At 46.2% G+C, this 25,382-nt stretch overlaps 2 protein-coding genes across 3 annotated transcripts; one reads left to right on the top strand and one right to left on the bottom strand.

Annotated features, from left to right (window-relative positions):
• Positions 1 to 2,172: 2,172 nt before the first annotated feature.
• On the top strand, positions 2,173 to 5,624 carry LOC123168446 (transcription factor ICE1). The gene is made up of 4 exons (XM_044586332.1): positions 2,173 to 3,417; positions 4,680 to 4,907; positions 5,004 to 5,174; positions 5,267 to 5,624. The coding sequence occupies exons 1-4, from the start codon at positions 2,320 to 2,322 to the stop codon at positions 5,348 to 5,350; spliced, it is 1,581 nt and encodes a 526-aa protein (XP_044442267.1). The 5' UTR covers positions 2,173 to 2,319; the 3' UTR covers positions 5,351 to 5,624.
• Positions 5,625 to 6,415: 791 nt separating this feature from the next.
• Positions 6,416 to 15,532, bottom strand: LOC123165209 (actin-related protein 3). Of its 2 annotated transcripts, none has more exons than XM_044582843.1 (10): positions 15,249 to 15,532; positions 14,129 to 14,363; positions 13,786 to 14,043; positions 13,002 to 13,148; positions 11,323 to 11,415; positions 10,865 to 10,984; positions 7,469 to 7,579; positions 7,260 to 7,385; positions 7,021 to 7,113; positions 6,416 to 6,789 (listed from the first exon to the last, which is right to left on the bottom strand). In XM_044582843.1, exons 1-10 carry the CDS (start codon positions 15,293 to 15,295, stop codon positions 6,709 to 6,711), a joined length of 1,311 nt encoding a protein of 436 aa, XP_044438778.1. In that variant the 5' UTR covers positions 15,296 to 15,532; the 3' UTR covers positions 6,416 to 6,708. The 2 variants fall into 2 exon arrangements, with proteins under 2 accessions (XP_044438778.1, XP_044438777.1); XM_044582842.1 differs by lacking the exon at positions 15,249 to 15,532 and adding an exon at positions 15,000 to 15,127.
• Positions 15,533 to 25,382: the final 9,850 nt, after the last annotated feature.

Genomic DNA, 25,382 nt, shown 5'->3' with positions numbered 1-25,382 from the left:
CACGCATATAGGAGTCCTACCCGGACACGGGGAAAGTCTTCTGCTTTTATCTTCATGGCCCATCAGTCCGGCCCATATCAAATAGTTCGGACACCCGAGGACGCCCTAATCCAGGACTCCCTCAACCTCTACAAGAGCGCATCAACATGGACGCGAGTGCACGAGCGAGCTATCTCAAGAAGGTGCACGAAGATACAAGGCACACCATAGAGCGACAATTACACCGCCTTGCGACCAAGCTCAACACCAACAAGCAACCCATGATTTTCAACATCGGAGATCTTGTGTGGCTACACCTTCGCAAGGATCGCTTCCCCACGGAACGCAAGTCCAAGCTTCTACCTCAAGCCGACGGACCCTTCAAGGTGATCGAACACTACAACAACAATGCCTACAAGACGACATCCCACGTGACAAGTACAATGTGAGCAATATCTTCAACGTCAAGGATCTCTCGCCCTACCATGGCGATGAGGATTTCGATCCGAGGTCGAATCTTTCCCCCCCCCCCCCCGGGGGGGGGGGGAGATGATGCGGAGCATCCTACGGTCATCCCCATGGACCTACCATCGTCTCACCAAGTGCCAAGAGGACCGATGACACAAGCACGTGCTAGAGCTCTTGAGAACGGGGTGCCATCTCTCCTTAGTGATATTCCATATGACCCTCTCGAAGCATGGCTACTACCTAAGTCCAGAATGTTATGCATGATCAGGTACCAAGAGGACCCTCTCGAAGATGCACAAGAACACGGACAAGTCCCCAAGTTCATGGATGAAGAGAACCAGCGGAAGGAGTCGAGAATAGCTCCCAGGACCCGGACATCCGGCCATGACCCCGGACATCCGGCCCCTGATGGTGTCCGCAGCAGCCGCCCAGCCGACAAGCTACAGGGCCCGGACATCCGGCCTAGGCCTCGGACATCCGGCCCGACACCTGCCCCAGACATCCGGCACTCTTCACAGAACCAAACCAGCACCACCCCGGACATCCGGCCCCCCTGCCCGGGACATCCGGCACCCCCTCGAAGCCCCGGACATCCAGCCCCCCCGCCCCGAACATCCGCCACCCCCTCGACGCCCCGGACATCCGGCCCGTGACCCCCAGACATCCGACCCCTGTCTGCGAACAGTGAAAGGGCCGAAGCCCATGTACCCTTTAGACTATATATACTCCTCCACCTCCCTCTTTCAAGGGTTAGCACTTGTTTAGCTCATTTGGGAGATAGAGTTGTACTCATCCACTTGTTACCCTCTCCATGAGAGACCGAGGCCTCTCCGAAGAAGATCCCCCAAGTGGATTCAAGGCCCCTCACGGGAAGATCCCTCGCGGATGCAAGGCCTCCTCATGGAGATGAACTAGTCACCGTTTGTATCGTCCGTTGTTGGACTTTGGATCATGTATCTCTATGTGTATTCGGATCTAGCACATGTGTGATCATTTCTTGTTGATTTGAGTGTTTCCTCTCAATCTCCCTCATTTTTTCCCTCGTGTTCGTCGTGTTCTTCGTGGGATCCCCTCCAAATCGTGAAAGATCGGACCTAGGGTTTCCACCCTACATCACTTCTTGTCCTCTAAGTCTTGTATTTTTTTGCGGGAACCAAGTCTTATACTTTATACTCCTTCTATATAAGGTGTATTCATTTTCATGCAAGTCAACCATTTAAATGTTTGACCAAGATTATACAATTAAATAGCAACATCTGCAATACACACTTGTCATGATGGATGAGATGATATAAATTTTGTATTTGTAAATATTAATATATTTCTAAAAATTGGGTCAAACATGCACTTGTTTGACTTTAAAAAAATACACTTTTTAATTGCAAATTTTTGTAGGTAGTTTACCAAGCTGATCGCTTGGAAAAAAAGAAATACATCTTATATAAAGAAACGGAGAGAGTACAATAATACATTCACCTCGTCATCCAATCCTTCTCTGTTCCTTGACGGCTGATGCATATGTTTTTGTTCCCTGGGCTGGCCAGCCAGTGCGAACGATCGTTCGATTAAAAGCGCAGGGAGCCGACGTTCCCACAATATTCGCGTCCAAACTGAAAAACACTGGAAAAGACAATTTTAGAGGAGTGGGCATTGTGGTAATTTGGCGTATCTCTCTCCTCGATGTCCAGCAGTTGTTTCCTTCCATACATATACCCCACGATTCGCTGCTAGAAAGAGAACTGAGACTCCCTGCGCTCTCATCTGCTCTCCTCTGTCCTGCTCTGCCATCTCTGCGACTCTGCCGCATGCCAGCTCCTCCCCACTCCATTACCGCACCAAACACCCTCACAACGCGCCGCCATTACCGCGGCCATGCTATCGCGGTTCAATAATTCGCTCTGGATGCAGGAAGACGACGGCCATGAGCAACAGGGCCTCGGCCACGAGCAGCCGCCGGCGATGGGGATGATGCCGATGATGGGGCAGGAGGCTGGGCACCACCACGACCAGCACCTCCTGGCTATGCCCACGGGGGGAGGCGGCGGGTTCCGCGCCCCGTCGATGCTTGATGAGGACTGGTACTTCGGCGCGGGCGCGGTTGGCGACGGCGCCGCGAACGGGTCCATGGCCCTGGTGCCGGCCGCTATGGAAGCATCGGGGTCCAGCTCCGGCTTCGGAGCCGGTCCACAGATGTTCCCGCTCCTCAACTTGGGCGGTACCGGACCGTTCGACGTCTCTGGGTTCGACCTTGGCGCCTCCGGCGCTGGAGGCGGCGACTTCACGGCGTTCCTTGGCGCCGGCAACGCGTCGAACACATCGCCGGTTTCCCTGCTGCCGCATGGGAACACGGGGTTTCTCGGCTCCTTCGGCGGCTTCGGCACCGCACCGGCACAGATGACAGAGTTTGGTGGCCTCGCCGGTTTCGACTTGTTCGACACCGGTGCCGGGGGCGGAGGCGGGGGCGGGAGCGGCTCCTCCTCAGAGGGCCCGGCTGCTCCGGTGTCCTTGACCGCTCCTTTCTCCGGTCGCGGCAAGGCGGCGGTGCTGCGGCCGCTGGAGATCTTCCCGCCAGTGGGCGCGCAGCCAACGCTCTTCCAGAAGCGCGCACTACGGCGTAATGCCGGCGAAGAGGATGACGACAAGAAGCGTAAGGCGGCGGCGGTGGCGGAAGGAAGCGCCCTGTCCGCGGGCTGTGACACCATGCTCGACGACGCCGACGAGGACATGGGCAGCATTGACGCGTCCGGGCTGAATTACGACTCGGAGGACGGGAGGGGCGTGGAGGAGAGCGGCAGGAAGGACGGCAAGGAGTCGAACGCCAACAGCACGGTGACCGGCGGCGCTGCGGCTGAAGGGAAGGGGAAGAAGAAGGGAATGCCAGCCAAGAACCTCATGGCGGAGCGCCGTCGTCGGAAGAAGCTCAATGACCGGCTCTACATGCTCAGGTCCGTCGTGCCGAAGATCAGCAAGGTGAGAAATTATTTGTGTGCACCACCTCAGTGCCTTATCAGAGTTTCGCAAAGTACACAAGGAAATACTAGTTGCTTGTGTTTAGGTTGAGTAGGTTTAAGCAATTTTGCTACATCACTTAATCTTGACGAATTTTGTGCACTTTGGTTGTCTACAGGACCAGATCTTCAATTTAATTTCAGCGAATGTTACCTTAGATGTTATTTTGCGTGGATGGTTCTCCCTATTTGGTGTGACGATAATTCTATTTTTTTTTAGGATGACTATCATGGAGTAAATTTAGTTTAGATTGCCTGAGGAATTAGATTAGAGTAACTTTAGTTTTTTACTGCAGATAAATCATTTTCCATCTTATTGCCAATCTCTGTCTCTGCTGCCTCATGTTCAGTTTTCACTCAATTATCATAGAGTTGTAGAGAGAAAGATCATAAAAACAGTTACATAATAAAAATTGGTCAGTTATTGCGCATTTTAGGTGCAAGTTTTTGTGTAGAGTTGTGGATGCACTCATGCACGCCAGTTTCAAGAATGTGTCATAGAAATTTAAGCCTTGTTGGCCACACACTCCTTGGTCTGTCTAGCTTTGTGTTTTATTCCAGTATCCGCAGTCCCAGCTTTTCTGTTTAGCTCTACTGATGATTATCTCTATTGGCATGGCCATAATCTTGCCTTACTTAGAAAGGCTACTGAATTTATATTCCTAGGACGAAACAAGTAGCGTAATTTTATTCCTAGCTATTGCTTGTTATACGGATTAAATGCGGCTGCTGTCCATGAGTTGTGCAACCGACAAATTCTGTCAAATATACTATAGCTATCTATTAGTACTACTGTATATTATTCAGGTTCTAGTCCATTATCAGAGGTTGTAGACATATTGCAAAAAAAATCAAAGTTTTAAATCATGATTATTGCACGGCCATAAAAATGCAACTGCAGATACTGGAGGCTACTGTACATCGTGGAACTGTTCAAAAGACGTCAATTACAATAATTAATATAAGAATTATCCCCTATACTCCTACTGGTGTATGTTTGTTTAAAAAATGAGAATATTTCAGTTTCACAACGTATAAAAAAATGCCCGGGTTTTGTAGCTGAAAAAGAGCATGAATGATCTGTTATGGTTTTTTTCTGAACAGAGTTCACCTTGAGCATGAGTGGTACTTCTTGTCTCACTATGTGCATAGAATTCACCAGCTATCATTTCTCTCTATGCCTGGCTAGTCTAGCGAACTGATGTATGTGGTTGCAATGGGCAGATGGACAGGGCTTCTATTCTCGGCGACGCGATCGAGTACCTCAAGGAGCTCCTGCACAAGATCAGCGATCTTCAGAATGAGCTTGAATCATCCCCTTCCATGCCCTCGCTGCCTCCGACTCCCACAAGCTTCCACCCTCTGACTCCGACGTTACCCGCGCTGCCGTCCCGCGTGAAGGAGGAGCTTTGCCCGAGTGCGCTGCCAAGCCCTACCGGCCAGCAGCCAACCGTGAGTATCTATCTCTTAGACCTCTGAATTTCACCCAGGAAATTCAGACCTTGACATGACATGGTATCCTTTTTTGTCCCCCTTGGCTTGCAAAAGGTTGAGGTTAGGCTCCGGGAAGGCCGGGCCGTCAACATCCACATGCTGTGCCCTCGCAGGCCCGGTCTTGTGCTTTCTGCCATGAAGGCGATCGAAGCCCTTGGTCTTGATGTGCAGCAGGCCGTTATCAGCTGCTTCAATGGCTTTGCCTTGGACGTCTTCAAGGCTGAGGTATGGCATTGCACTCCAAGTCTGTCGTCAAGTTTTCAGAAACAATGAAAAAAAAAACACTTATTTCTTCTTCTTCTTCTTCTTGGCATCAGCAATGCAAGGATGGCCCTGGTCTTCAGCCCGAGGAGATCAAGGCGGTTCTCTTGCAATCTGCCGGATTCCATCCCGCGATGTAGGAGGGAGAGAGGGAAGGACAACCATCCAAGTGCAGAGGATAGATCTAAGGAATCTCTTTTTACAACAAGTAGCGGTGTTTTACCTTGAGTAGTCTGGAACCTCAACCAATTTATCTGCGAGTCTTTAGAGTCCAAAATAATGTCGGCAATCTGTTATTAGTACGAGTACCTAACATTGCTTATGCCTGATGTTACCTTATTTTTCAATACATCGTGTGTAAGTTTGAACGAGACTTGTGTGGATCATTGAAGCGTAACACATTGTTAGATGATGTGTCTTTTCGGTTCCTTGCGCGATGTTTTTCTGGCGTCTCTGCGGTTGCTGTGGCTTGGATTTGGTTTGCAAAATCCAAACGGTGCTGTGCAGGTCAGTTATTGGAAGCACAGAGAGAGAGAGAGGGAGCAAGCAGGCAAAAGTGGTCCTTGTGCTGGACCCAACGACAACGGTCTTCACTGCAGCCTGGCACTAGCAGGGCTGGATTTGGCTGGTTTCCAATCAAAGCTTGCTACCAGTCCGGTAAGAAAAGAGGACCAACAGCCGGTATCTCGCTGTAAACAGTACTACGGGGATCCGCGCCAATTAATTTCTGAGACATGGCAAAGACTGCGAATACAGGACGTGAAATGCACTGTTGATGTCACTGCTGCAGAGCTGCTCTGCTGGACCACGGAAGCCGATCTACTGCCTCACCTTGACCTTCTGTGTAACTCAACCGAAAATGTTACTCGACGATTCCAATGTCACTCGTTACTTGTTCCTTATCACGCTGGCCTGGCTCCAACGAAGATGACAAAGTGCCGATCCAACACTACTCAAGACTACAACCCTCCAAAGGATATATAACCCCCCTCCCCCTATATATTACTTCAGCTCACACTAAAACTTATGGACATAAAAGTTACCTACATAAACTGTTCTCTTCATGTTCCAAGACGCCAAAAAGTCCCACATGCCCGTCGATGCGGCAGGAGCAGATATTGAGCACCCGTAGCAGTCTCGCATTTCTCCGGGTCCATAGCACAAAATAGTAAAAGGGAAACAAGATAGCGTTTGACACAGCTCCATACATAGCAAAACTCTTTCAGCAACCCTCTATCTAGATGAAACAAGAATACAAGGGGAAAACATCTCTCTGCTTACGACCACAACTGGCTACAAACAAACATGCACCTGGAACAGGAAGAAAATTGCTGACTATACACAACATGTCGTACAGAACAGAGAGAGCTACATATTGAGCTACAATCTATCGGCCCAGTGATGGTTGAGACGAGCCAAAAGGAGAATCAATTTTGACTCTATTCTATTTGGAGAAACCTAGTAGAGCTCCTACAAAAATGTCGGATATGTCAAAACTTCAGTACATTCCTTTGAAAACGGTGCTTGTTCGGCAGATGCTTGCTCCATGCTCCTCGTAATCTTCCTTTGTGTGGCAGCACTGAATGAGAACAGAAAAAATAACCACTTAATTCCATGTATATCTGTCTATTCATGTGGACAAAAATATGACTGAATTCATAGCCCAATTACAATGGCAATGTCTGGATTGGCGTGGACTGAAAGACTTGCAATAGTAGGCCTTCCATCGACATACAACAGTTAATATAGCAGAAATATATGCACTAATATTCACTTCTGCGTGTCAAATGAAGTGTCAAGTGGCAGGTACCTCGAAGAATTCATGGCTGGATGCAGCTACAGAACCCCCGAACCAAACTGCGTAGCTCTGTATAGGATGGGTGACTACGTTGACCTCAACAGGCTGGCATCAAAATATAGACAAACAAAACATACAGAATCAATCACATATAGACTATTGATTACAACAGGCTGACATTCAAACATGAACATATAGAGGACAATTCAACTAGTTATGGCATGAGCTCAGTCAAGCATTGTTGTACTTACTTTCACCTCCACACGATGATGTGCATTAGTTTCGGCAACACGTTCGTCTACTATCTTCTTTATATTATTTTGGAGTCTCTTGTGGAAGTCTTTAAACATGGTAGTTCCACCAGATAATACTATGTTCTGCAAATAGTGGAATTTCATAGTGTCACATCAACATGTCACTTTCTATTCTTAGATGTGTTTGCAGAGCTCAAAGAAAGCACCTTATACAAAGCTCTCCTTGTGTCAATTGGTGCAGATTGAACGCAGCTGTCAATCAGTTCAGGTAAAGGAGTGGAGAAGTCAGCAGAATACATCTCAGGATGGAAGAAGATCTGCATTTGTGTTATTAAAAAGTTACACTGGTTCCAACTACTACTTGTGTCAAGTGCAAGAGCAAGGACACTTGTAAACTGTTGCCTCTTTATTCTAATAAAAATGCGTAACAACTTACACAATTAAGTTCAGCTAAAAACAAACATAAAATTGTTAGGATTTCCTTTAGAGCTTCTCGATATATTTCATAACCCCCATAGACTAATGATAAACCATTTCCCTAGAAAAATCCTGAGCTACTTATTATTTACGTATTTAGGAATAAAGAAAATCATGATCCAAATTCCCATATATTGGTCAACCTGTCTGTCAGTCAGATGATACTTCTATAAGTATGTAATAAGGCATTGCAACCTCAAGTCTAAACATGCAAAGGCGTCCATTGATTTGATGACTGGTTATAAGAGCTTAGCAGTTCAACATAGTTTCATACCTGTGAACCATCAGAATTACCCCCTCCGTTCCTAAATATAAGTCTTTTTGGAGATTTCAATATCGACTACATACGGATGTATATAGACATCTTTTAGAGTGTAGATTCACTCATTTTGCTCCGTATGTAATCCTTATTGAAATCTCTAAAAGGACTTATATTTAGGAACGGAGGGAGTACTAATTTAATCTGTTGGGACCCCATATTTTCATTATTACTATAAATCTTGAAGAATGAAATGATTTCTTCAATCAGTCATACATGTTCTATCATACTACATAGCTTCCAGTCTATTCCCATGGTGTAACCAAAATCAAGTACCCCCTCCTTTTCAAACATATTTTGTTTTAGAGTTGGGCAGAACATGTCTATATTGCTCATCTCTTCCTCACAAGGTCATGAAATAACCTATTTTTCCTCCCCAAAGCAAAGCATGCAAGCACAAGAGTTAATTAGTTCTCCTTTTTGTGACATTGATTAAGGGGCACAAAATGAGCAAGGGTCTTCGCATTTGACTTGACGAGTGTGAAGGGTAAGGAAGCTACCCGAGCCTAGTAGGATCCGCTTAGGTAGCTGGAACGTAGGGTCCCTGACAGGTAAGTTACGGGAGCTAGTTGACACAGTGGTGAGGAGAGGTGTTGATATCCTTTGCGTCCAAGAAACCAAATAAAGGGGACAGAAGGCGAAGGAGGTGGAGGATACCGGCTTAAGCTGTGGTACACTGGGACAAATACAAACAGAAATGGAGTAGTCATCTTGATCAACAAGAGCCTCAAGTATGGAGTGGTAGACATCAAGAAGCAAGGAGACCGGATTATCCTGGTCAAGCTGGTAGTTGGGGACTTGGTTCTCAATGTTATCAGCACGTATGCCCCGCAAATAGGCCACAATGGGAACACCAAGAGGGGGTTTTGGGAAGGCCTTGAGGGCATGGTTAGGCCTTGTACAATGCTAGGTGCTTAGAAAAATAAACCGGGTTTTTCTGAAGCACCGGTGCCTATTTCTGTAGGAGAGACGCCTAATTAAGCGTCTATCCTGTACAAATAAGCACCGGTGCTTAAGGAAAGCCTGGTTTATTTCTCCAAGCATCTCCCCTAAGCACCTTGCATTGTACAGGGCCTTAGGAGCGTAACTATTGGCGAGAAGCTCTTCATAGGAGGAGACCTCAATGGTCACGCGGGTACATCTAACACAGGTTTTGAAGGGGTGCATGGGGCTTTGGCTATGGCATCGGGAATCAAGGAGATGTCTTAAGCTTCGCTCTAGCCTACGACATGATTGTAGCTATCACCCTCTTTAAAAAGAGTCGCATCTAGTGACTTTTAGTAGTGGTCAACACTCTAGCCAGATTGATTTTGTCCTCTAGAGAAGAGAAGACAGGCGTGCCTGCCTAGATTGTAAGGTGATACCTGGAGAGAGTGTTGTCCCTCAACATAAGCTTGTGGTGGCTGACTTCCGCATTCGGATCGTGTCCATCAGGATAAGCGCACCAGTCGCTAGAACGAAGTGGGGGAGGCTCAAGGGGGATAGGCTTTCAAGGAGAGGGCCTAACGAGGGCCCTTGGGAGGAAGGAGTGATGCAAACAATATGTGGATGAAGATGACGACTTGCATTCGTAAGGTGGCTTCAGAGGAGTTTGGAGTGACCCCGGTAAGTAGAAGCGAAGCTGAAGATACCTGATGGTGGAAGATGATGTCCAGAAGGCTATTAAGAAAAGAAAGACTGTTTCAGACGCCTACACCTGGATAGGAGTGTAGACAACATAGAAAAGTACAAGGTGGCAAAGAAAGACGCAAAGCGAGCTGTGAGTAAAGGGGTCAGGCGTATGAGGACCTCTACTAGCGCTTACACGAAGGAAGGCGAAAGGGACATCTATAAGATGGTCAAGATCCGAGAGAGGAAGATGAGGGATGTCAACCAAGTCAAATGCATCAAGGACAGAGCAGATCAACTACTGGTGAAGGACGAGGAGATTAAGCACAGATGGCGGGAGTACTTCGACAAGCTGTTCAATGGAGAGAATGGGAGCTATAATATTGAGCTGGACAACTACTTTGATGATACCAGCAGGCGTTTTCTGCGACGAATCCAAGAGTCTGAGGTCAGAGAGGCTTTAAAAAGGATTAACCATTGAGGTGTGGAGAGGCCTCAGAGACATGGCGATAGTATGGCTAACTAAGCTTTTCAACCTCATTTTTTGGGCAAACAAGATGCAGGAAGAATCGAGGCTGAGTGTTGGCCGACTAAAAGGCGACATGTTCAACAGTTTGGTGTAGCGGAGATGCGCATGTTGAGATGGATGTGCGGCCACACAAGGAAGGATCGGGTCTGGTATGATGATATATGCGAGAGAGTTGGGGTAGCACCAATTGAAGAGAAGCTTGTCCAACATCGGCTGAGATGGTTTGGACATATATTATACAGTGCAGTGCATAGGGGACGGTTAAAGCGTGCTGATAATGTCAAGAGAGGTCGGGGTAGATCAAACTTGACATGAGAGGAGTCCGTAAAGAGAGATCTGAAGGACTGGAATATCACCAAAAAACTATCCATGGACAGGGGCGCGTGGAAGTTAGCTATCCACATGCCAGAACCATGAGCTGGTTTCGAGATCTTATGGGTCAACTCTAGCTTACCCCAACTTGTTCGGGACTAAAGGCTTAGTTGTTGTTTGTTGTTGATTAAGGGTAAAGTAAGAACAGAATGACTTATGTAAACTGACAAGCATTCTGAGAAAAAATGGCAAGGCTAGAACAACATCTATTTTGAAACGGAGGGAGAATAATGGATAGGTCCACTGCATGAAAAATTCCCATGAAATTGAATGGTAGAATACGGTGTACGGACAAACCTCTGGTCCAAGAAAACGCTCATATCCAACGTCAATTGTGTATGGAACCCCAGTCTTCGGTTTGATTGCAGACCATTGTTTGATATATTTACTAGGCTTGCTGTCATGCTTCTTGAACTCCTGAAATTATACAATTCAACCGCCTATCATACTTGTGAACAGATAAATCCATAAAGAAAAAGGAATATGAATAAATGAGTTTGTATTGCAAAAGGTAAAGTCCGAAAGGTAGGTATTACAACAATGCAAGCAAACATATGCAGCATGTAGAACAGTTCCATATAACAAAATAACAGTGATTTCTCAGCATTGCACAGAATAGGTTTTATATATTTGACTTTAGTGGAGAAACTTCAACTCTCAAATATTCCACTGAATAATGTGCTTCTGTATATCATTGGAAAATACAAGGACAAGAAAATATAATATCAAGACACTGGTTCCAAGCAACACAATACCTTGACAATGTCTGAAGGAGTATAGCAATACGTTTCTTTCACCCTACGAGCTATATCCAAAGCATCATCAGGTGGAAGAAGCTCACCCCTTTCCTGCATAACGCACGATGATACTAAATCACCAACTGAATTTCATATTATAATACTACTACACGTCATAAACATAAAAGCAGCCATGTACGTGCAGAAATCTATCCCCTCTGATCACCAATGAATGTTGTTTGGGACATAGACGCAGACTTTGATCGTCAATTTATACAACAATATGTTGCTTGAGATAAAAATAATTATGCATTACAAAAATGTATTCTCACAATGAATCTAGTAATACCAATTTCATGTTGCCAATGTAGGTAATATTTTCCATTGTAATGATCAAACTTAACAATGTTTGACTGGTCCAAATCCTAAAACAAACTACATTGTTTATCAGAGTACCATGTTTCACTAGCTTCTACAGAATGGGCCACAACCAAATATTCAGGGCAAATGATGTCGCACCAGTTCTACAGTAAAATGGAGTTTCTTACCCAGATGACAACATTCCAGTTTTTCATTTTAAATTACATATTTGCATTCAATCTAAAGTTGCAACTGAGGCTAAGAGGCCACCCAAACATTATGGCAGCTGTTATGGACATTGATCCACAATGAGATAATTTGGGTATAGTAAAGGTCTGAAGACCAACGAGAGGGCCCTCTACTGTCCGGCAGCAGGGCTCATCTCTGAGATGGAAGAGAAGCTCTGAGGCTTATTGGAACTTTCGTTCATTGATTTGTTGTCTAAAAACAGGTAAATGCTAGTCATTTATATAAAACAACTAACTTGATCCACAAATTGGATCACAACTTAATTTAAAGTACAAATAGCATCCAACATGGACATTTCAACTCGTTCTAGTTTTATGCAAGTACAAGTCTATTATTGTTGCTGGTTCCGTATAATTCCGCCGCACATACGACTCAAAGCCGATAACAGCAACACTTGTGAATGCTATGGTGCAGGTTTTGTTTTCTAGATTTGTGTGATCCAGATAAAAAATTGCCATATTTCATCAGAGAACATATTCACAAAATCAACTTCTTGTGGATGATATATGGTCTGTGGGTATAATATGGGGGAGACTGGAACCTTAGGTATCCTTACAAAAGGAATGCGAACTCTTCCAAGTTGATTAATCAAGCAACCATACTGAGAAGCAAAACTAATGTCAGGATACCAAGCAATAACGCACAACAGATCTAGGGTTCGCATATTAACATGATCACTTACCAGGAGGCTTCAGAATAGATATCCATGAAAGTAGAAACTATTTGACTGAAGCATCGTTTTGGCTTTGTTGACCGAAATGCAGTGTTATCCGATTATTACTATCATTGAACTATCCAGATAAATATTCTAACATAATAAATATTTGCTGAAGTACCTAACAAATACATGATGGTCTCTTCTTACTGCTAACACATTTCCTTTTTCCTGGATAATTCCATACCACCCAAACTTCAGGAAAATCCAAAAATTGCTATTCAATTGTTCTGGTTTAGTCGGTACTGCACAAACTTGCTTCTATTAATGCATTTGCAATATGCTATTCATGGACAGAAACTATTCATGGACAGCACAAGGACGTCGACACCCTAACATAACCCCAGGAAAATGTGGGAAGAAAATTAAATACCTGTAAGAGCTGCATAACAAACTGAGTTACATCACTTCCGGAAAGAGGAAAAGACTTTATGCTACTCCCAATTACATAGCCGTTTACAACTGGCACAATATGTGGAGCTCCATCCCCAATGTCAACTACTACACCTGTCATATCAGACTGACAAAATATATTGGTCAAACTCACGAGAAGAGTTGTATCCTGCCAGAACACTTGATCTTTAGATGAGTCTACTTCATCAATGATGATTACTCCTATGGTACTATTTATGTCTAGAACAAAATATCTTTACAGAGCTTCACAACCACAATTCTCGATAAACATAAGTTTTAGTTAGCAAGTTAATTGGCGCTCATTGCAGAATTGGCGAGTGAGAAATAAGCAGTCATCACATAATTCTCACAAAATGGTTTCTTCATATCATGAGGTTGTGTTACGCTCAAAATTCTCCAGGGACCATGCTTATGAGTACGGAATAGCAAAACATATCTCCAAATTGGAATGGAAACGCCAGGGGCTGGCAAGCAACAAGTACGATATGAATGGGTAATATAATTCAAAGATGGACCAAAATTTTGCCAAAACATGCAAGGCAACAATTCCAAAGAATAATCTGTAAAATGTAAAAGGGGAGTTTATCTTAATGTGGGTATGAGATCAATATGAGAATTTTGGTTATCTGTTAAAACATTCACAAGGTGATTTGTTCCAGTGAAAGAGATGAAGTTCACGGGTTGATGACCATCTTGATACTTGATCAAACAAAAGCATGAAAGGAGGTGAGTTCAAGACCTACCACAGAATCTTCTGAATCCTCTTCAGAAAGACTTTTCAGATATGCAAATCCAGCAGAAAGGCTGAGCACAGATTGCACAGAAATATATAGACCAGGGACATTAAAGGTCTCAAACATAATTTCTCCCATACATTCACGACTTTCCGGCGTACTGACAGGACTATCTGTAAGTAGGAAGTAGTGTTCCTCAGGATTGCACCGTAGATAATTGAAAATGGATTGCTGCCAAAATCTCTCCATTGTATCCCAGTCATTCACCTGGAGAGCAGGGAAAAAGATATGACATAGTGGCATGGTGCACCCGCGAAGGACAATATTACAAACAGAAAATGTATATGCATACCTGACCATGACGAATTGGGCTTCTTAAACTGTACAGGCCACTAGATTTGAAATGTGACAGAGCCTCATCCCCGATAAAAAAATCAAGATCAGCCATGACACCTGCATTATACTGTGCTAGCCAATTTGCACTACTGCACTGCTCTGATTGGTCCAAGAAAGATTCATTCACAGCTACTACAGTAGGGATGGTGAAAGACGGCTCGGAGTTACCAGCAAACCCAAGTTTGCTATACCTAAACATAAGAGCATACAGATTATGTAAGGACACAGTGTGATGAGCTTAATAGAGCAAATTTTGCATGTGACATGCATATGGAAAATTTCAAGCGGCTTTGAAGAAACCAAAACAATCCAACTTCATGATAAAACGCTTGTGCGCGGGAACAGTTATTTCCTGCCTTCTATCGCAGTCCGTTAACGATTGTCATTTTTATGTTTCACGGAACACACATAGTGCATCAGTTAAGACATGTTATAGTACTTCGTAATAGTCTACAGTGTAACAGTAACAATTTGAGCTAAAGGACTAGAACAACATTACTAACTATAATCCCAAAAAAGAAGCAGTCCCTAGATTTTCCGTTCATAGCTCCAACCATTAAACAGACAGATATTGCCTCACCGCTGGCAGCGTGGATTTAAAGACTAACCAATAATGAATGGACCAACGCCTAGTTCAACCAGTGATGAAATAAATATAGCCATAGAAAGTCCATAAACCCAGTTTCAATTCCTACCTTAAGTTCACTGTGGTATTTTTTTCAAACACGCATAGAAATTCGTGTCATTTTAGGTTCAGGTTCACCATACTCTAGAACGCTCGAGCTACCAATGTGAATGTTGGCTCGCAGTTAGGGAGCAAGCCTCACCGTGTGACGTGTCGTTGGTGGTGATTCATGTCCCATTGGCTAACGAAATGCATTTATTCCCACGGCAGTCGGTAATCCGATTCGACCTGCCCCAATTTTCCTCCAGCGCGGTCAGCGGAAACACACGGGCACGCACTCAGGGACCCGCGCAAACGAAATGAAAAATAACCTAGCTACTGCTGCAAGCGCAGGCGCGAATCACACCAGCGGTACAGCCGCAGGATCGGACGGAGAGATTCGGGGTTGTACCCTGTGCCGTTGTCGAATACGACGGCGGGGCGCTCGGAGGGGTCCATGGCGGGTGGCGTCGGCGGTTCCGTCGATTCCCCGCCGGCTCATATCTCGTCCGCAGCCACCCGGGGAAGCATGGGTGGACGAGGGCAGCCGCGATCGCTCGGCCGAATCGGCGGGGAGGAAGACGGGGACGCGGCTGCGGCTGCCACTGCGCAGTCGGTGGGGGATCGATCCGCGCAGGGTGGGTGGGGGGTTTGGGACGCGATTGGGGACGAGAAAGAAGGCTCGGGAGATTGGGGGGAGGAGGGGCGTGCCAGTCGTGGCGAGTGGGGGGGGGGGGGGGGGGGGGGGGGGGGGTTGGTTGATTTGGTTGACGAGGGAAGCGGGAAGGAAGGAAGGGAGCACTTGCAGGGGAGCCTCGCCTCGGTTCGGAAATGGAGGCGCACTAGCACTAGTAGGTTGTCCGTGGTTCAGTTGGTCTGCACTTGCTCCGGTCGTGGATCGAACCAAACCACAACATTACAGCATGTACGATCACCGTAAATTTTGAGACAAAGGGAGTAAATTTTTTTTTTTTACCAAACAACATCAACGGCACAATAAAGCGCGCCCAAACCTTCTTCTATCTGTATACGCGGATGACCTGGTCAGTAATCGGTGGTGAAAATACGACCTACCCAGCTCTTCAAACCGGTCTTATATGTCCAGATTGTTCGTCATCTCTCAAACCCAGCTCGTATCTGAGGCAAAAACTGAGAAGGCCGGAGCACGCCTCGACGCGTCTCCTAAGTACAATCTGATGGATCGGACCTATGCCAAATCACACAAATCATACCCAACCTAGCCCAATATGCCTTCTTTCTCTCCTCTCTTCCCCTCTTTAATTAAAAAGAAAAAAATAAGAATAATCAGCTCTGAACAAAAAAATGCATTGTCTGTGTCGGCCGTCTCGATCCCACAGCATCGCCATCACCGGCACAATCTTTGACCTGATGACAAAGATTATGTAATCTTGTCGAGTTGCACTGTCCTCCCACTCACTCTTTTGCAGAAAACAATTTCTTCAAAATTTCTGCACATGTGGCAAAACACTTTACCTCGTCATAGTGATAAAGGAATACCCAATCATTTGGGATAACCTACAAAATAACACTTTATTTCAATAAATTTGATGATGCTCTTTTTTCGGTGTAAAGGCCAAAGTATCTAAAGCAACACATTAAAAAGTATATTGGCGGTAAATTTGACAAATTTAACCTCTGGACGAAATCAATTCACAAACTGAATTGGTTTGGAGAAAAATTCAGTCAGCTGACCGTTTTGTGTGGCGTCCGACACGGTGGCGCCACACCCTACGGTGCAGCGCCTAGCTCTCAGGCGTTGCACGTCTGGCCAGCGTGGCACCTCAGAGGCCCGCACCCAGCAGTGCAGCGCCTCAGAGCTAGGCGCCCCACATGTAATGTGCAACGCCTGCGAGCTAGGCGCCACACTTGTTATGTGCAGCGCCTAGCTCTTAGGCGCTGCACACCCTGTTACTAGTTGGCTGGCTGGCCCCCCTCCCCCACACACCCCCAACCCCCGACCCCCCCACCCGTGATTTGCCCTCTCTCCCCCTCTCAAATCCTTCTTCAAATCTTCCAAATTTGAAGATTTTCTCCGTGGATTTCGAACCCAATCCCTCCTTCAAGGTAATCTCCTCTAATTCCCTTGTTTTGATCCAAAAAATGCGAACATTTGCTCGTTTTTTGCTAGTTTGGGGAAACCCTAGTTTTTTTGTTGGGGATCGTTGCAGAAATTAAAAAAATTCTACGCATCACCAAGATCAATCTATGGAGTAACTAGCAACGAGAGAGAGGGGAGTGCATCTTCATACCGTTGAAGATCGCGAGACGGAAGCGTTGCAAGAACGCGGATGAGGGAGTCGTACTCGTAGCGATTCAGATCGCGGTGGATTCCGATCCTAGCGCCGAACAACGGCACCTCCGCGTTCAACACACGTGCAACCCGGTGACGTCTCCCGCACCTTGATCCAGCAAGGAGGAGGGAGAGGTTGAGGAAGAGGGCTCCAACAGCAGCACGACGGCGTGGTGGTGATGGAGTGGCAGTTCTCCGGCAGGGCTTCGTCAAGCTCACGCGGAGGAGGAGAGGTGTTGGGAAGGGGACGGGCTGCGCCTTGGATGTGTTGCTGCAGCCCTCCCTCCACCCCTCTATTTATAGGGAGAAGGGGGAAGGGGGCCGGCCCCTCTAGATGAGAGGGGGGCGGCGGCCAAGGGGGAGGGGGCTTGCCCCCCAAGCAAGGGGGGCGCCCCCTTTAGGGTTCCCCCAACCCTAGGCACATGGGCCCTAGGGGGGATGGCGCCCAGCCCACTTAGGGGCTGGTTCCCTTCCACCTACAGCCCATAAGGCCCTCCGGGGCAGGTGGACCCTCGGAACCCCTCCGGTGATCCTGATACAATACCGGTATACCCCCGAATATTTCCGGTGACCGTATGATGACTTCCCATATATAAATCTTCACATCCGGACCATTCCGGAACTCCTCGTGACGTCCGGGATCTCATCCGGGACTCCGAACAACATTCGGTAATCACATACGAATCTTCCTTATAACCCTAGCGTCATCGAACCTTAAGTGTGTACCCTACGGGTTCGGGAATCATGCAGACATGACCGAGACAGCTCTCTAGCCAATAACCAACAGCGGGATCTGGATACCCATGTTGGCTCCCACATGTTCCACGATGATCTCATTGGATGAACCACGATGTCGAGGATTCAAGCAATCCTGTATACAATTCCCTTTGTCAATCGGTACGTTACTTGCCCGAGATTCGATCGTCGGTATCCCAATACCTCGTTCAACCTCGTTACCGGCAAGTCACTTTACTCGTTCCGTAATGCATGATCCCGTGACTAACTACTTAGTCACATATTGAGCTCATTATGATGATGCATTACCGAGTGGGCCCAGAGATACATCTCCGTCATACGGAGTGACAAATCCCAGTCTCGATCCGTGCCAACCCAACAGACACTTTCGGAGATACCTGTAGTGCACCTTTATAGCCACCCAGTTACGTTGTGACATTTGGTACACCCAAAGCATTCCTACGGTATCCGGGAGTTGCACGATCTCATGGTCTAAGGAAATGATACTTGACATTAGAAAAGCTTTAGCAAACGAACTACACGATCTAGTGCTATGCTTAGGATTGGGTCTTGTCCATCACATCATTCTCCTAATGATGTGATCCCGTTATCAATGACATCCAATGTCCATGGTCAGGAAACCGTAACCATCTATTGATCAACGAGCTAGTCAACTAGAGGCTCACTAGGGACATGTTATGGTCTATGTGTTCACACATGTATTACGATTTCCGGATAACACAATTATAGCATGAACAATAGACAATTATCATGAACAAGGAAATATAATAATAACCATTTTATTATTGCCTCTAGGGCATATTTCCAACAGTCTCCCACTTGCACTAGAGTCAATAATCTAGTTACATTGTGATGAATCGTACACCCATAGAGTTCTGGTGTTGATCATGTTTCGCCCATGGAAGAGGTTTAGTCAACGGATCTGCGACATTCAAATCCGTATGCACTTTACAAATATCTATGTCTCCATTTTGAACATTTTCACGAATGGAGTTGAAGCGACGCTTGATGTGCCTGGTCTTCTTGTGAAACCTGGGCTCCTTGGCAAGGGCAATAGCTTCAGTGTTGTCACAGAAGAGAGTCATCGGCCCCGATGCATTGGGAATAACTCCTAGGTCGGCAATGAACTCATTCATCCAGATTGCTTCATGTGCTGCCTCCGAGGCTGCCATGTACTCCGCTTCACATGTAGATCCCGCCACGACGCTTTGCTTGCAACTGCACCAGCTGACTGCCCCACCATTCAAAATATACACGTATCCGGTTTGTGACTTAGAGTCATCCAGATCTGTGTCGAAGCTAGCATCGACGTAACCCTTTACGACGAGCTCTTCGTCACCACCATAAACGAGAAACATATCCTTAGTCCTTTTCAGGTACTTCAGGATGTTCTTGACCGCTGTCCAGTGTTCCATGTCGGGATTACTTTGGTACTTTCCTACCAAACTTACGGCAAGGTTTACATCAGGTCTGGTACACAGCATGGCATACAAAATAGACCCTATGGCCGAGGCATAGGGGATGACACTCATCTTTTCTCTATCTTCTGCCGTGGTCGGGCATTGAGCCGTGCTCAATCTCACACCTTGCAATACAGGCAAGAACCCCTTCTTGGACTGATCCATATTGAACTTCTTCAATATCTTGTCAAGGTATGTGCTTTGTGAAAGACCTATAAGGCGTCTCGATCTATCTCTATAGATCTTGATGCCTAATATGTAAGCAGCTTCTCCAAGGTCCTTCATTGAAAAACACTTATTCAAGTAGGCCTTTATGCTTTCCAAGAATTCTATATCATTTCCCATCAATAGTATGTCATCAACATATAATATGGGAAATGCTACAGAGCTCCCACTCACTTTCTTGTAAACACAGGCTTCTCCATAAGTCTGTGTAAACCCAAACGCTTTGATCATCTCATCAAAGCGAATGTTCCAACTCCGAGATGCCTGCACCAGCCCATAGATTGAGCGCTGGAGTTTGCATACCTTGTCAGCATTCTTAGGATCGACAAAACCTTCCGGCTGCATCATATACAATTCTTCCTTAAGGAAGCCGTTAAGGAATGCCGTTTTGACGTCCATTTGCCATATTTCATAATCGTAGAATGCGGCAATTGCTAACATGATTCGGACGGACTTCAGCTTCGCTACGGGTGAGAAGGTCTCATCGTAGTCAACTCCTTGAACTTGTCGATAACCCTTAGCGACAAGTCGAGCTTTATAGATGGTAACATTTCCATCCGCGTCCGTCTTCTTCTTAAAGATCCATTTATTTTCTATCGCTCGCCGATCATCGGGAAAGTCTGTCAAAGTCCATACTTTGTTTTCATACATGGATCCTATCTCGGATTGCATGGCTTCAAGCCATTTGTTGGAATCTGGGCCCGCCATTGCTTCTTCATAGTTCGAAGGTTCACCGTTGTCCAACAACATGATTTCCAAGACAGGTTTGCCGTACCACTCTGGTGCGGAACGTGTCCTTGTGGACCTACGAAGTTCAGTGGTAACTTGATCATGATCGTCATCATTAACTTCCTCTCTAGTCGGTGCAGGCACCACAGAAACATTTTCTTGTGCTGCGCTACTTTCTGGTTCGAGAGGGGTCATCTCATCAAGTTCCACTTTCCTCCCACTTACTTCTTTCGAAAGAAACTCTTTCTCCAGAAAGGACCCATTCTTGGCAACGAAGATCTTGCCTTCAGATCTGAGGTAGAAGGTATACCCAATGGTTTCCTTAGGGTATCCTATGAAGACGCATTTTTCCGACTTGGGTTCGAGCTTTTCAGGTTGAAGTTTCTTGACATAAGCATCGCATCCCCAAACTTTAAGAAACGACAGCTTAGGTTTCTTTCCAAACCATAATTCATACGGTGTCGTCTCAACGGATTTCGACGAAGCCATATTTAAAGTGAATGCGGCAGTCTCTAAAGCATAACCCCAAAATGATAGTGGTAGATCGGTAAGAGACATCATAGATCGCACCATATCCAATAGAGTGCGATTACGACGTTCGGACACACCATTACGCTGAGGTGTTCTAGGCGGCGTGAGTTGTGAAACAATTCCACATTTCCTTAAGTGTGTGCCAAATTCGTGACTCAAATATTCCCCTCCACGATCAGATCGTAAGAACTTTATTTTCCTGTCACGTTGATTCTCAACCTCACTCTGAAATTCCTTGAACTTTTCAAAGGTCTCAGACTTGTGTTTCATTAAGTAGACATACCCATATCTACTTAAGTCATCAGTGACGGTGAGAACATAATGATAGCCACCGCGAGCCTCAACGCTCATTGGACCGCACACATCAGTATGTATGATTTCCAATAAGTTGGTTGCTTGCTCCATTGTTCCGGAGAACGGAGTCTTGGTCATTTTTCCCATGAGGCATGGTTCGCACGTGTCAAATGATTCATAATCAAGAGACTCCAAAAGTCCATCTGCATGGAGTTTCTTCATGCGTTTGACACCAATGTGACCAAGGCGGCAGTGCCACAAGTATGTGGGACTATCATTATCAACCTTACATTTCTTGGCATTCACACTATGAATATGTGTAACATCACATTCGAGATTCATTAAGAATAAACCATTGACTAGCGGGGCATGACCATAAAACATATCTCTCATATAAATAGAACAACCATTATTCTCAGATTTAAATGAGTAGCCATCTCGCATCAAACGAAATCCAGATACAATGTTCATGCTCAAAGCTGGCACTAAATAACAATTATTGAGGTTTAAAACTAACCCCATAGGTAAATGTAGAGGTAGCGTGCCGACGGCGATCACATCGACCTTGGAACCATTCCCGACGCGCATCGTCACCTCGTCCTTCGCCAGTCTTCGCTTATTCCGCAGCTCCTGTTTTGAGTTACAAATATGAGCAACCGCACCGGTATCAAATACCCAGGAGCTACTACGAGTACTGGTAAGGTACACATCAATAACATGTATATCACATATACCTTTGGTGTTGCCGGCCTTCTTGTCTGCTAAGTACTTGGGGCAGTTCCGCTTCCAATGACCGTTTCCCTTGCAATAAAAGCACTCAGTCTCAGGCTTGGGTCCATTCTTTGTCTTCTTCCCGGCAGCTTGCTTACCGGGCGCGGCAACTCCCTTGCCGTCTTTCTTGAAGCTCTTTTTACCCTTGCCTTTCTTGAACTTAGTGGTCTTATTCACCATCAACACTTGATATTCCTTTTTGATCTCCACCTCCGCTGATTTCAGCATCAAATATACCTCAGGAATGGTTTTCTCCATCCCCTGCATATTGAAGTTCATCACAAAGCTCTTGTAGCTAGGTGGAAGCGACTGAAGGATTCTGTCAACGACCGTGTCATCCGGGAGATTAACTCCCAGCCGAGAGAAGCGGTTGTGCAACCCAAACATTTTGAGTATGTGTTCGCTGATGGAACTATTCTCCTCCATCTTACAACTGTAGAACTTGTCGGAGACTTCATATCTCTCGACCCGGGCATGAGCTTGGAAAACCATTTTCAGCTCTTAGAACATATCATATGCTCCGTGCTGCTCGAAACGCTTTTGGAGCCCCGGTTCTAAGCTGTAAAGCATGCCGCACTGAACCAGGGAGTAATCATCAACACGTGTTTGCCAAGCGTTCATAACGTCTTGGTTTGCTGGGACGGGTGCTTCACCTAGCGGTGCTTCAAGGACATATGCTTTCTTGGCAGCTATGAGGATGATCCTCAAGTTCCGGACCCAGTCCATATAGTTGCTACCATCGTCTTTCAGCTTGGTTTTCTCTAGGAACGCGTTGAAGTTGAGGTTGACATTAGCGTGGGCCATTTGATCTACAAGACATATTGTAAAGATTTTAGACTAAGTTCATGATAATTAAGTTCATCTAATCAAATTATTAATGAACTCCCACTCAGACAGACATCCCTCTAGTCATCTAAGTGATACATGATCCGAGTCAACTAGGCCGTGTCCGATCATCACGTGACGGACTAGTCATCATCGGTGAACATCTTCATGTTGATCGTATCTTCTATATGACTCATGTTCGACCTTTCGGTCTTCCGTGTTCCGAGGCCATGTCTGTACATGCTAGGCTCGTCAAGTCAACCTAAGTGTATTGCGTGTGTAAATCTGGCTTACTCCCATTGTATGTGAACGTTAGGACCTATCACACCCGATCATCACGTGGTGCTTCGGAACAACGGACTTTAGCAACGGTGCACAGTTAGGGGGAACACAATTCTTGAAATTTTAGTGAGAGATCATCTTATTTAGGCTACCGTCGTTCTAAGCAAATAAGATGTAAAACATGATAAACATCACATGCAATCAAATAGTGACATGATATGGCCAATATCAGTTTGCTCCTTTTGATCTCCATTTTCGGGGCGCCATGATCATCATCGTCACCGGCATGACACCATGATCTCCATCATCATGATCTCCATCATCGTGTCTTCATGAAGTTGTCTCGCCAACTATTACTTCTACTACTATGGCTAATGGTTAGCAATAAAGTAAAGTAATTACATGACGTTTCAGTTGACACGCAGGTCATAAATAAATTAAGACAACTCCTATGGCTCCTGCCGGTTGTCATGCAAGTCGTGATTCCTATTACAAGAACATGATCAATCTCATACATCACATATATCATTCATCACATTCTTCTGGCCATATCACATCACATGACACATGCTGCAAAAACAAGTTAGATGTCCTCTAATTGTTGTTGCAAATTTTTACGTGGCTGCTATAGGTTTCTAGCAAGAACGTTTCTTACCTACGCCAAAACCACAATGTGATATGCCAATTTCTATTTACCCTTCATAAGGACCCTTTTCATCGAATCCGATCCGACTAAAGTGGGAGAGACACACACCTGCTAGCCACCTTATGCAACTAGTGCATGTCAGTCGGTGGAATCTCTCTCACGTAAGCGTACGTGTAAGGTCGGTCCGGGCCGCTTCATCCCACGATGCCGCCGAATCAAGATAAGACTAGTAACGGCAAGTAAATTGACAAAATTGACGCCCACAACAACTTGTGTTCTACTCGTGCATAGAAACTACGCATAGACCTAGCTCATGATGCCACTGTTGGGGATCGTTGCAGAAATTAAAAAATTTCTACGCATCACCAAGATCAATCTATGGAGTAACTAGCAACGAGAGAGAGGGGAGTGCATCTTCATACCGTTGAAGATCGCGAGACAGAAGCGTTGCAAGAACACGGATGAGGGAGTCGTACTCATAGCGATTCAGATCGCGGTGGATTCCGATCCTAGCGCCGAACAACGGCACCTCCGCGTTCAACACACATGCAACCCGGTGACGTCTCCCGCACCTTGATCCAGCAAGGAGGAGGGAGAGGTTGAGGAAGAGGGCTCCAACAGCAGCACGACGGCGTGGTGGTGATGGAGTGACAGTTCTCCGGCAGGGCTTCGCCAAGCTCACGCGGAGGAGGAGAGGTGTTGGGGAGGGGAGGGGCTGCGCCTTGGATGTGTTGTTGCAGCCCTCCCTCCACCCCCAATTTATAGGGAGAAGGGGGAAGGGGGCCGGCCCCTCTAGATGAGATCTAGAGGGGGGGCGACGGCCAAGGGGGAGGGGGCTTGCCCCCCAAGCAAGGGGGGCACCCCCTTTAGGGTTCCCCCCTAACCCTCGGCGCATGGGCCCTAGGGGGGATGGCGCCCAACCCACTTAGGGGCTGGTTCCCTTCCACCTACAGCCCATAAGGCCCTCCGGGGAAGGTGGACCCCCGGAACCCCTCCGGTGGTCCCGATACAATACCGGTATACCCCCGAATATTTCCGGTGACCGTATGATGACTTCCCATATATAAATCTTCACATCCGGACCATTCCGGAACTCCTCGTGACGTCCGGGATCTCATCCGGGACTCCGAACAACATTCGGTAATCACATACAAATCTTCCTTATAACCCTAGCGTCATCGAACCTTAAGTGTGTAGACCCTACGGGTTCGGGAATCATGCAGACATGACCGAGACAGCTCTCTAGCCAATAACCAACAGCGGGATCTGGATACCCATGTTGGCTCCCACATGTTCCACGATGATCTCATCGGATGAACCACGATGTCGAGGATTCAAGCAATCCCGTATACAATTCCCTTTGTCAATCGGTACGTTACTTGCCCGAGATTCGATCGTCGGTATCCCAATACCTCATTCAATCTCGTTACCGGCAAGTCACTTTACTCGTTCCGTAATGCATGATCCCGTGACTAACTACTTAGTCACATATTGGGCTCATTATGATGATGCATTACCGAGTGGGCCCAAAGATACATCTTCGTCATACGGAGTGACAAATCCCAGTCTCGATCCGTGCCAACCCAACAGACACTTTCGGAGATACCTGTAGTGCACCTTTATAGCCACCCAGTTACGTTGTGACGTTTGGTACACCCAAAGCATTCCTACGGTATCCGGGAGTTGCACGATCTCATGGTCTAAGGAAATGATACT

This window comes from Triticum aestivum, chromosome 7D (assembly GCF_018294505.1).
Source record: "Triticum aestivum cultivar Chinese Spring chromosome 7D, IWGSC CS RefSeq v2.1, whole genome shotgun sequence".
Taxonomy (NCBI): Eukaryota; Viridiplantae; Streptophyta; class Magnoliopsida; order Poales; family Poaceae; genus Triticum; species Triticum aestivum.
Note: the sequence above shows the minus strand (reverse complement) of the source record. Positions and strands in the feature narration are given on the sequence as shown.